Source organism: Nelumbo nucifera, chromosome 5 (assembly GCF_055504915.1).
Source record: "Nelumbo nucifera cultivar China Antique chromosome 5, China Antique-T2T, whole genome shotgun sequence".
NCBI classification, from domain to species: domain Eukaryota; kingdom Viridiplantae; phylum Streptophyta; class Magnoliopsida; order Proteales; family Nelumbonaceae; genus Nelumbo; species Nelumbo nucifera.
This window is the reverse complement of record NC_142653.1, coordinates 31144185-31156873: the sequence shown is the minus strand read 5'-3', so window position 1 is coordinate 31156873 and position 12689 is coordinate 31144185. Positions and strand designations below refer to the sequence as shown.

The window sequence follows — 12689 nt, the reverse complement described above, 5'->3', positions numbered from 1 at the left end:
GGTATCGAGTATCATATCAAATAATTCACATACGGGATACAGATATGGTTATGGATAGGCATAAATATAGACGAAAAATATGAAAATGCATAGATACGCTAAGAAAATACATACAAATTCCATAAATACAATAATATCATTAAATATAAGATCAAAATAATCACAAATAGTATATATAAATACATAGAAAATGTATATTTTAGTGATATATATATATATATATATATATATATCAAAAAATATATTATAATTAATATATCAGGATGCATAGATATCATATAATTTTATTTATAATGCACCAATCAAGAGTCCAAGGCAATAAACATATGCACTTATTCTATTTTAATTATAATATAAATTATTTTTATTTTACTTTTTTTTAATTTCTAACATTAACAAAAAGTCAACTAAATATTAAATTCTCAAATACATATTAAAATATTAATTAGTAATTTATAAAAATATAACCTTAACTTAATTTATATCAAATTTTCTAAAATTTATAATATACATATCATATAAAAATTCATAATTTTTAATTACTAAAATAATTACTCCTTTATTTATATAATTTTTCTAATATGAAAAATATCTTTTTGAAATAAATGTAGATTAATGGATTTGATAAATTCAATTTAATGTAATATTCATAAACATTTTATAAACAATATTTTTATTTTTATAAATAATAAATATGTTGTTATTACTTATTAATATAAATTAATAATTTATAAAAATATATAAAAAATTTAATATGCATATTATTTGCAAATTTATAAATTTTAAGTATTAAGATAATTATTTTATTCTTAATATTTTATTTGTATAATTTTCTTGATATTAAAAACCATCTTTTTATATAAACATGGATTTGATAGATTATTTATTGTTTTAGTTTATAAAATACTATTTTTGAATAATATTCTTTTGAAAATTTAGTTTTTTTGTATTTGTTTTGAAATTTTAGTTATAGTTGTTAAATATAAACATGTGCTTTTTGTTAATATCGCATATAGAGACAAAGGTTAATAAATTTTATTTTATTTTGTTTATTATCACAAGGATAAACGTGGTTTAGTGGCTTAGAATTGCATTTAAGGTGCAAGGCTTTGGCCATACTTTGGTGATCCAAATACAGATGACTACACCTGCACTTTTTTATAGGGAAACAATGAGTATTGGTGCGTGTCGGCCAATACAATGCGATACAGGCCAATACATATTTGTATCGTTATGATACATACAACTCACGGGATACACTTCTGTTTGTAGCATATCCTGTACCGTCATAGGCCAATATCGATTTGTCGATATTTAAATCCTTGATTTAACCTCCTAAGAGGTGCCAAGTGAGCTAATTAAGCGTATGTTTGATTCTGTGGGAGTTTCCTGAGAGGCCTTTTTTTTGTATGAACATTTATCTGAAAAATGCTATTTTAAATGATTTTTGCTTTTTCTATTTAGTTGGACGATTTATGGGTGTTTCAAATAATACCTCATAAAGTTGCTTTCCACATTAAATAAAGTGGTTTCATATGCAATAAACACCAATGCCTATGTGACACTGGTGTGCCAGTGTTTTTTAATAAACATGGATTTGATAGATTATTTATTGTTTTAGTTTATAAAATACTATTTTTGAATAATATTCTTTTGAAAATTTAGTTTTTTTGTATTTGTTTTGAAATTTTAGTTATAGTTGTTAAATATAAACATGTGCTTTTTGTTAATATCGCATATAGAGACAAAGGTTAATAAATTTTATTTTATTTTGTTTATTATCACAAGGATAAACGTGGTTTAGTGGCTTAGAATTGCATTTAAGGTGCAAGGCTTTGGCCATACTTTGGTGATCCAAATACAGATGACTACACCTGCACTTTTTTATAGGGAAACAATGAGTATTGGTGCGTGTCGGCCAATACAATGCGATACAGGCCAATACATATTTGTATCGTTATGATACATACAACTCACGGGATACACTTCTGTTTGTAGCATATCCTGTACCGTCATAGGCCAATATCGATTTGTCGATATTTAAATCCTTGATTTAACCTCATAAGAGGTGCCAAGTGAGCTAATTAAGCGTATGTTTGATTCTGTGGGAGTTTCCTGAGAGGCCTTTTTTTTGTATGAACATTTATCTGAAAAATGCTATTTTAAATGATTTTTGCTTTTTCTATTTAGTTGGACGATTTATGGGTGTTTCAAATAATACCTCATAAAGTTGCTTTCCACATTAAATAAAGTGGTTTCATATGCAATAAACACCAATGCCTATGTGACACTGGTGTGCCAGTGTTTTTTAATAAATGCCGATAGAATCATAATCACTGTTTAAACATTTCTTGGCTTGATATCATTGGATCAGTAGAGATACTTTTTTTTTCCCAAAAAAAAAAAAACAATGCCGCATCAGCAAAATCAAACCCTTAAAAAATGCACTTCATGAAAGGGCCGTTTTTTAATTGATTTTTTTTTCAATTGACAAAACATTCAATCATGTAGTGCAATTTATGCAAAATGGGGACCAATGACAAACAATAGATAAATGATGAGAGTGCACAAATCTTCCACATGAAATCCACCTTCCAGTGATTGTTTTAAACATGGAATTGGAATAAGAGGGGATTCCTGAGTAACCCAAGAATTGGGTCCAATACAATATGATCCCTTAATTAATCACTTTTACTTTTGTGTGGCGCTGTATTTGTTTTCAAAAACAAAACCGAACATATTGTCCAACATCCCTATAAAATGCATGTTATTTAATGTGGGATTTCTCAATAATCGATCGAACCAATGCAAAACATTATAAAATTTCCATATATAAGTCCATATATAGTATAGTTCTTACCTCAATTGGCCCAAGTACATAGAAAGACGGATAGATAGTTATAGACTTATAGTCATATATAGCGTATAACATATAGAATTTATGATTACAACAAATTGAAAAAGACGGCACAGCCACTTCATGAAACTAAAAATTAGTTTTTAAGCATCAAAGTTTTGTGACATAGGACTGATGGGAATACAAGAGAATGGTGAAAGCATACCGACAAATTTCCCCTCAAAAGGAAAAGAAAAAAGAACAGCAGAAGAAAACTATTGCCATCATCATCATCATCCATGGCATTTCTTTGTCATCATTTTCATCGAGATCCACAGGTTAACTAAATAGTTTTTACAAATATAGACCATTTGATTTAATAATAGTTCAAGTGGCTGAATTGAATTACTTATCCTTTGTAGTCATTTGAAGGGCTGTCTATTTCAACCTATTTGAATAATTTATCCTAAGCACTCTTCAAAGTAGCCAAAGTCTGAACCACATCTTCAGCTCAGCCCTCCCTTTCGAGGTGCTTAAGTGCCTGCTTGAGAGTACTTAAGTGCAGTGGATTTTGGTCTTTCGAGGTGGATTTTGTACAGACAGCGAGACAGACTTTAAGCTACTAGGTATGTTTGGTGAAAGCTGCAGAGAGAGCCCAAATTGGCTAGCTACTAGTCAATCAATTTTTGGGCTGTGATTTGGCCTCCTTAGATAGCTTATCTGGAATGCATTAAAGCGGCTTTAGTTGAACGTTCAGCTCAACTCTATCAAATGGGCTCTTAGTGCCTGTTTGTAAGGGCTGAACTGCTGAAGCAAAGAAAAAAAAAATCCAGGGAGAGCTCTAATGGGCTATTGGTCAACCCAACTTCAGTTCAGCTCAGCCCTCCCAAATCCCAAGCGGGCCCTAAACTTATCAAAGTGTGATAACGAATGAAGTTGAAGTTGGGTTATTTATATACATAAACGGCAGAGCAATATCTACTGGACCTATCATTAGTCTCATGCAATCTATGTCCGGGTTGCATTTACACCGATTAGCAGCTTTATGGAACTTTCCAAGCATAGAATGGAAAACCACAAGTACTTTGTATTAAAATTTTAATCAGAATTGTTGGGCACGTCCCCCATCCCTAAAATGATAAAATCCCTCTGCCCTCTGCTCTGTTTGAAAAATTGTATTGATTAAATATAAAATAATCAATTCATCCTCAATCTTTCAAACCGTCACTGGCTCACAGTTCCCAATATTTGCTTGAAATCCAAGCTTTCTGTTTAACCTCCATTGCTTACCACAGATACCACCACCACCCACCAACTCGTATTCACATGCTACCACTCTCTCTCTCTCTCTGCGATCGCTCGATCCCCCCGTTTCTGCTTTGAAAAACCATGGTCGTTTACTCGTCTCACTGAGTATTTTCCGTTTAAACATCCACCTAAAAATAGTTCACCACCTCATCACTCTCTGCTTCTCAAACAGACAACGCGAAACACTCTCCCAGCCTCCCTCTCCCACGTGAAACTAAGCCTTTATTTTTTTTTTCCGTCCTCTCTCCCTCACTCTCACTTGTCCTCCCCACTCGCTTATTTAACTCCCATCCCCTTCTTCAGGGTTCATCACGTCTGGGCCTAAGCCACTAGCCTACCCCACAACCCACCCCCACATCCTCTTCTCCTCTCCCCTTCTGCGCCTCTCTTCTCCCTCTCTCCACTTCTTTCTTATCTCCCTTCATCTCTCTTTCTCTCCCCCTATGGAGTTGGGTTTGGTCTCTAAGGATACAAGTTGGTGGGTTTTTACACTACCAGCTTTTCTTGGAACCAGAAACTTATTTGATGGGTTGATCTTGCTCGCTGTCCTTCTGGCTTCTGTGTCTGTTGGGCTTCTCACCTGGGCATTTGCCGTTGGTGGGATTGCTTGGAAAAGTGGGAGGAATCAAAGGGGACGTGCTTCAATCCCTGGACCACGAGGCCTTCCGGTCTTTGGTAGCCTATTCAGCTTGAGCCGCGGCCTGGCTCATCGAACCTTAGCTTCCATGGCCTCGACCCTAGGCGCTACCCAACTCATGGCTTTTAGCCTGGCTTCCACCCCGGTAGTCGTTGCCTCCGACCCACACACTGCACGGGAGATCTTGACGTCTCCTTACTTCGCCGACCGCCCCCTTAAACAGTCTGCTAAGAAGCTTATGTTTAGTCGAGCCATTGGCTTCGCTCCTAACGGCACTTACTGGAGGCTTCTTAGGCGGATTGCTTCATCTCACCTCTTCGCACCAAAGCACATTGCAGCTCACGAGACAGGCCGTCAGATGGACTGCTCTGCCATGTTGAATGGCATAGCCAGGGAGCAGTCTGCTCGTGGTGCCGTGACCTTGCGCAAGCACCTTCAAGCTGCAGCGCTTAACAATATCATGGGAAGTGTATTTGGCAAGAGGTACGATGTGGAGCAAGATAGCGAAGAGGTGAGAGAGCTCCGTGAGATGGTGAAGGAAGGGTTTGAGCTCCTGGGCGCTTTTAACTGGTCCGATTATCTGCCGTGGCTGAGTTACCTATACGATCCTTTCCGTATTAACCAACGATGCTCGGCTCTTGTTCCTAGAGTGAGGAAGCTCGTCCGTGGGATCATTGAGGAACACCGACGGCGTGGAAGTGGTAAAGTCTCTGATAACGCCGATTTTGTTGATGTTCTTCTCTCTCTCGACGGTGAAGAGAAGCTCGGAGAGGATGACATGGTTGCTGTTCTTTGGGTTTGTTACTCCAAACCAAACTAAATGTTATTATTAATATTTTTCTTCCTTCGCTTTAATTTCAGTTGCCGAATTGAATCGGAGAGTGAGTGAATCGACTAAAAATTGTCGTTGTTGACGCAGGAAATGATCTTCCGGGGAACTGATACGACAGCTCTTCTGACCGAGTGGGCCATGGCGGAGTTGGTCCTGAACCCGAGCATGCAAGCCAAACTTCAAAGCGAACTGGACATGGTCGTAGGTGGCAGGTGCGTTACAGATGCAGACGTGGCTAACCTACCCTACCTTCAAGCAGTGGTGAAGGAGACACTTAGGGTTCACCCACCAGGGCCGTTGCTTTCATGGGCCAGGTTGTCGACGTCGGACGTAGAGCTAAGCAACGGAATGCTTATCCCCGCCAACACCGTGGCTATGGTCAACATGTGGGCCATCACCCACGACTCCAAAGTTTGGGAGGATCCTCTGGCTTTCAAGCCGGAGAGGTTCGTGGAGAGCGAAGGCGGCATCAACCTCGATGTCCGAGGCAATGACACGAGGCTCGCCCCATTCGGTGCTGGGCGTAGGGTGTGCCCTGGTAAGAACTTAGGTCTGGTGACGGTGAGCCTGTGGGTGGCCAAGCTGGTCCACAATTTCAAATGGGTGGTGGACCCCGAGAACCCAGTTGACCTAAGCGAGATGCTGAAACTGTCCTGTGAGATGAAGAAGCCTCTCTCTGCTGTGGCTGTTCCGAGGAATGTCGTCAACTTCTAAGCTTTTTATTATATATATATATATATATATTTAATATTATTAAATAAAAGAAGTATATATATATATATATATATAGGTTTTATAAACTATATGGAAGTTTGCATGATATAAGTATATATGAGGAGTCTTAGTCTTAGGGCTTGGCGTGGTAAGTACTGGGATGGGGGGACTAATGTATCCAAGTACACCGTTTGGTTTCTTTATAATTAATATCAAGTCGTGGTCTTGTAAGGAATGTTGTTTTCTTCTCTTCATAAATAGTAAAATGTTTCTATTATATGCATCACACCGAGTAACAGCCTTAACATGTTCCCCTCTTTGTATTTGTTGTCTTAGGGGTAATAGGAGGACAAATAGACCCCACATTTTGGGGTGGGCCAACTTACGTGGAAATCAGTAATAGATAACTACTGTACATTAGCTGTCAAACAAACATTCAAAAGCGATGGATGCATTTGATTTGCACTTACGCCTTACGAGGAGGAGAGAGTACATTACAAACTTAAAATGTCTCGCCTCTCGCGTGCGCCATCTCTGAGTTCTGAGGCAGCGATTGGCGTTTGGCGTAGGTTCTGTATCGACAATCGCGTTAGGTCAAATGTGGGTGGTGATGGGCCGAATGGCCTATACGTATCCCTCTGGCCTCTGCCCACTGCGCAGCCCTGGTGCTTGGCCAATCAGTGATGCAGAATCCGAATGCTGTGTAACTGCACTTATTTTGACTGACGTTCGTTATGACTTATGATAGAGGAAAGGAAACCCCACTACTAACCAGTTCTTTCTTCCTGCACTGGCTCTAGCTCTATTATCTATACTCTATAGCCCCAAACAAAAATCAAGCGCCATATGCGCATTAAGAAGAAACTCGGAACAGAATTGAAAGTAATAGGCTTAATAGTTGAGATCCCAAAGGTGGGTATCGTCGCGTCCATGACCACGAGAAACTTTGAATGCCACACCCACACTGGCAGCGTCATCACCGGCACCGGGGGAGTGGGGGGACCCGGAGATCTCCGGAGCCGGAGATCACGATTCTCTATCTCTGCCACTCTCTGCATCATCCTGTATGTACGGCCTTGATCCTTCCACTGCTCCGCCTTCCGTCCCTCATTCTACACGTGTACAGTTCAGTACATCCGTAAAAAAAGGGAAACAATTGAAGGAAGTACACACCATTGGGATGCTGAAACGTGTCCAAATGGGTTTTGTCCCTATGTGGGATGACTTTTACTGTGCGAGTCTACCGCCTACGGCGAGGATGGTTTTAAGTTTCATGCAATTAATTTTCAATTTTTGTGGTTTATAAAAATAGAATATTAAAGTCATTTTCAGTTCATTTTATTATTAATAATAGATTATTATATAAATATTTTGATATTCTTTTAGATTAATTTAACTATACTATTCTATACCCGAAAGCAATTTCAATCTGATTGCATACAATCCCTTTGCAACCCTATCTCCTTTCCCTGCCCTTCCCACCTTCTATGATCCCACTATCCTCCTTGCCCAACCAAGCGCTGTACAAATCTCCCTTTCTTCTTGCAAGTCTAAGTTAGAGAATAAAAAACTAGTTTTTTTGGGGAGGATTTCATATAACAGTTTAAGCTTTTAGGTTGAAGTGTTTTTTGAGAAATGGCAACAGGGGAGAATCGACAATGAACCAATCATTTCACAATTGAGTAGTACAAGAAATGGCTGGCTGACATCTTATAGGGCTAGGAGGAACTTGGATTCAGTCTTCACAAGACGGTGTTCATACCCTTCTTATAGCCACTTGCAATTATGCATTAGAAATATCTTCCCATAAATAAAAACAAATAAGTACAAAAATATTCCCAATACACAGTTGCAAGTGAGTACAAATCAAGTGTGAGCATGATCTTGGGAGAATTGAATCCAATAAATCTCTTGTTAGGTTGTGTTAGATGCCAAACACCCACTAAGGCATGACCTACATGGCCAAATGTTACTCTGCTATTAATGAGGACTCCATCGAGGTCTTAACACCCATAATAAAGGCCCCATATTAACTCCTATACCCCTCAAGTCTTGTGAGATGATGAGATTGCCCTTTGATGGGGGCAGCATGTGTGATGGTTGGTCAATAATGACCATATCAATGTATATATATTGAGAATATATCTCCCAAAAACAAATAATATGTTAGCATCTGAGTTGTACATTGGAAATATCTTCTATACATATATGCTACTTGTTTCAATATAAGTGGTGGAAGTTTTATTTTGGGCATGAGGATTGCAGTTTGTTGTATCTTAGGAAATAATATCACCGTGACCGTTTTTTGTATGTGTTTGGAACCATGGACATTTATTGAATGATCATATCAATAAAACAGTGAATAAATACTTCCCCTTTGGGAAGCTTCCCCCAATAAGTAGTTGTGCACATAAATAGAAGTCTAATTTTGCAAGTCTCTATGTATGATTCATGTGATGAAGAAAATACTGAAGTGACACCTATGTGATAGCTAAACGCCCATGGTTCTAAACACACGCTTTGTTTTCTTTATATGACCCGAGTTTTGTTTTCTGGTTTTATTGTTGAAAATCAGAAGTTCCTTTATAAAAGAAACTTTCAATAGGAAATATGAAAAAAGAAATTAAATTGAACATCCGGGGTCAAAAATCCAAAACGAACCTGTGAAAACGTTTTTCCTTTAAAATTCACCTAGAAATTATATCCACCACTTTTGCATTAGGGAAAGAACATTCGGTACTGCAATAAATCTGTAGCTAGTACCAAATGTAGAATATCTGCTAGACAGGAGAACACAATTAACTGCATATATCTGGAATGGAATAACCAGTGTTTTATGATACAAATACATCCACATATATGCAACATCTTTTTATCCTTGAAGGAACTTATTCAGTTCTCTAGCTAGTTCTATAGTTTGTTAATTTGTTCATGTATTCAATTTCCTAATAGGTTTTTGGTTTGATAAATCTTGAAGATGAACCCTACAAATTGAATTAGTGCATAAATTTAAGCTATTGGGCTCAGTTTGGAAGGAGTACAAATACAAATATGTGGAGTACAAAACCACATTTTTTGCATGTATTGTACGTATTTGTATTTGTACTCCTTCCAAACTGAGTCTTGAGGTCGACACAGGAGATGCAATTTTGATGAATTGTGGGGCGAGGAAATGGTGGAGCATTGGCCTGGCAGATTGGAATTGGATGGGTGTTAAAATCAGAATTGATTTTTGTTTTTACATCTTAAAGTAATGTTGGTGTGTGAACAATTTGAAGAGTGTAGTGTAATCTTCCAAGTGTAAGTGTAGCTGTGTAGGTAAGAAAGTAGCTTCTACAAAGTACCCAAACACTGTTAAAATTTTTTGTTTTTGTTGTCTCTCTCTGTCTGTCTCTGGGTTCCAACAACAACGTACAATGAGAATCAGACAGGGAGGATTCTCCACATTGACAACGCAGCGTTGAAACTATTGAAAGGGGAAAGAGTGGTTACGAATGCCATTTACTGCAAAAGTCATAGTGATGAGAAGTGAGAGGGAAACAAAAATTACTGAATCGAAGAATGGGGTATTGGGTATCACTTATCAGAGTTGGATTTATTGGACGGTGACAAACAAGACATTAATAAGGTACATGGTTCACATGATAAAGACAGTTGCTGCTCAGTTAAGCTGTGTCCGTTCCGAACCAGAACCTGTCTCAACTCTCAACCAGCTCTTGTTTCTGCCTGCCTAATCCTATCGGTCACGGTTCAACTTCATGCACGGCTTTGATAAATGATAATGTAAGGGACGTGGTTCAGATGAAGGCCCTCTTCCTCTGGAGACTGGAGACTAGTCTTCTCTCCACCGACCTTCTACTGGACTAACTGGACTCAAATTAAGGGGGAAGAGAACAGTGCAGAAATAATTGCTCATTTTCACGTGGTTTTCCAATGGGGGCTGTAAGCATATCGGGATTTGAGCTTTGTCTCTTATCTTCGATCTGTCCTATTCTTAACTGACTACCCAGTACTCACTCTACAGCCCCCACCCCACACCCCACACTCGTTTGCTGGCTGCTGTTGCCCAGTTCCTACACTGTTTTCACCTTTCTTCGCTTGTGCTTGGCTTTGACATGCAGTTGAAACCTTTCCAAGAGAGAGAGAGATTGAAGAAGAAACAAACACTTTTTGAACTTCGTACCGTCCTCAGAGGATAAGTATCTCCAAAGCTAAAAGTGTCATTTTCAAGAATTTATTACGTTGCGAGACTGCGACGAGAGGAGGAGGATGAAGATTGCGATCTTTTGTGTGCTGTAAAAGCTATGTTGCATCCCTGTAGCTTGCTAGTACGGTGCCGGGCCAAAACCTAAATTCATCCTATGTGAAGTTGGAGAGAATGGGGTTACTACTTACTAGTTAGTGTGGTGGAGCTTTGGCCTCCGGATTCTGGATATGGAGATGATTGCTAGCTGTCACAGGTGACAATTTTGCCGCGCTATCAAGTGTCTTTATTGCGCCCATGTCTTGCCAAGTGAGTGTCATCTAGTGTGTCTTGGATGGGGCAATTTGTGTATTTTGTTTTGGTTATTGTCGATGGTATTATTGTAATTATGTAGTATGAATTTTAATATATTTTTTAATATTTTGTTATAGTACCAAAAACTTAAGCTATTCATGGAGGGGAGGTAGGTAGTTGAGAGGTGCCAATATTGTATAAAGGTTAAGTATGAGGTTCCCTCCACACAAACTTGTGTGTTTATGTTTGCCATCTATTGTAATATAAAGTGCCTTTTTACTAATTCGTGTATCATGTTTGTTGCCTTTTGTGTGTAATTGCTTGTTTTTTAGGCTTACTCCACCCACTCGAGTGCTGCACGGGGCCTCACCGATTAGCCCCGTGATAGTTAGTTGGTATTAGAGCCAAAGCTCATTCCTATCTCATTGACCTGCGATGCAAGCACATAATGAAGCATAACAAGGACATCATGGAGGAGATCGAGCATTGACTCTCCCTATCCCATGAGGCGAACAATGCACCCGCCGATGACACAGTCAAGGACAAAGCACCGAGGACCCGCACATCAAAGGCAAGCATTCCGCCATCGACCTACGAGTGCTACGTTGTGAAGCCACTGTGGGTGGGATGCGGGACCGAGTAGATGAGCTCCACCAAAATGTTGAAGCCATCGAGAGTGCGGTGGTAGAGGTGGAAGGCCGCATGAATGGTATTGTTGATGAGGTCCATGACATGCTTAATGGGACACTCAATGAAGTTTGCAGCACCGCACGCCAACAAGAAGGAAGTTCATCCCACTCCAACATTCAAGACAAGCTAGGCAACTTTCAGGCCCAACTCGACGAAATGAGAAACGAGTGGGCAACATGGAGGAGAGTCATGTCCTCCCCAATGGCCATCCAGGCCCAATTGAATGAAATGAAAGCAGAATGGGCAGCCTAAGGCAGCCGCTTGTTCCTCCGACTCCCAAGCTCAACTAGATGAACTCAAGGTCGAGTGTGCAATCTTGAAGAGGGCCATTGCCAATTCAACCAGCACCTCCTTTGTGCACACTCCTTCCCACATAAAGATTAGGGAGCCAAACTCCCTATTCGGGTGCACACAATGCCCAGGAGCTCAACAACTTCTTGTGGAAAATGGACTAGTACCTTGCCGCAGCCAGTGTGATTGATGAATCAGCTAAGGTACATACGACTATAATGTAGTTGACTGATGTCACTATGTTGTGGTGGCACAAAAGAAGCATTGACATAGAACGGGGCATGTGTACCATTCACACATGGGCCAACTTTAAGCGAGAGCTAAAGAGACAATTCTACCTAGAGAACGTGGAGTACCTCGCTCGTCGCAAGATGAAAACTGATGCGACCGTTTCTGGTCACGTACCAATTTTTTGTGTTGTATCAATTTTTTTTTTGGCTAAGTACCTCGTTATTTGACCTGGTGGTGAAGTGCCTAGTGGTGAGCTACTTGGTGACAGCTACTTGGTGACGAGCTCCCTGGTGGTGAGCTACTTGGTGATGAGCTCCCTGGTGGTGAGCTACCTGGTGACGAGCTCCCTGGTGGTGAGCTGCCTGGGGACGAGCTCCCTGGTGGTGAGCTGCCTGGGGGAGAGCTATGCCAAGTTGGGGAGAACTATGCCGAGCTCCCTGATGGCGAAATGCCTGGGGGAGAGCTATGCCGAGCTGCCCGAGCTATGCCGAGCTGGGGAGAACTATGCCGTGCTCCCTGATGGCGAACTGCCTGGGGGAGAGCTACTTGATGGCGAACTCCCTAATGGTGGACTCGTCATTTGACCTGCTCCTAGGCGGTCTACAACTTAGAGGATGGTGGAGCTCCCTGGTGCAGCGCAACCTGACTGCCC

General features: G+C 39.9%; 1 protein-coding gene across 1 annotated transcript; it reads left to right on the top strand.

Annotated features, from left to right (window-relative positions):
* The first annotated feature begins 4450 nt into the window (after window positions 1-4450).
* Window positions 4451-6610, top strand: LOC104600015 (cytochrome P450 78A7-like). The gene is made up of 2 exons (XM_010262808.3): window positions 4451-5577; window positions 5701-6610. Exons 1-2 carry the CDS (start codon window positions 4588-4590, stop codon window positions 6325-6327), a joined length of 1617 nt encoding a protein of 538 aa, XP_010261110.1. The 5' UTR covers window positions 4451-4587; the 3' UTR covers window positions 6328-6610.
* Window positions 6611-12689: the final 6079 nt, after the last annotated feature.

Bases quoted from the DNA above. Each gene is read 5' to 3' on its own strand.
- LOC104600015 (XM_010262808.3), top strand. From the start codon at position 4,588: ATGGAGTTGGGTTTGGTCTCTAAGGATACAAGTTGGTGGGTTTTTACA. The intron at 5,578-5,700 runs GTTTGTTACTCC...TTGTTGACGCAG, and splicing joins ACATGGTTGCTGTTCTTTGG to GAAATGATCTTCCGGGGAAC.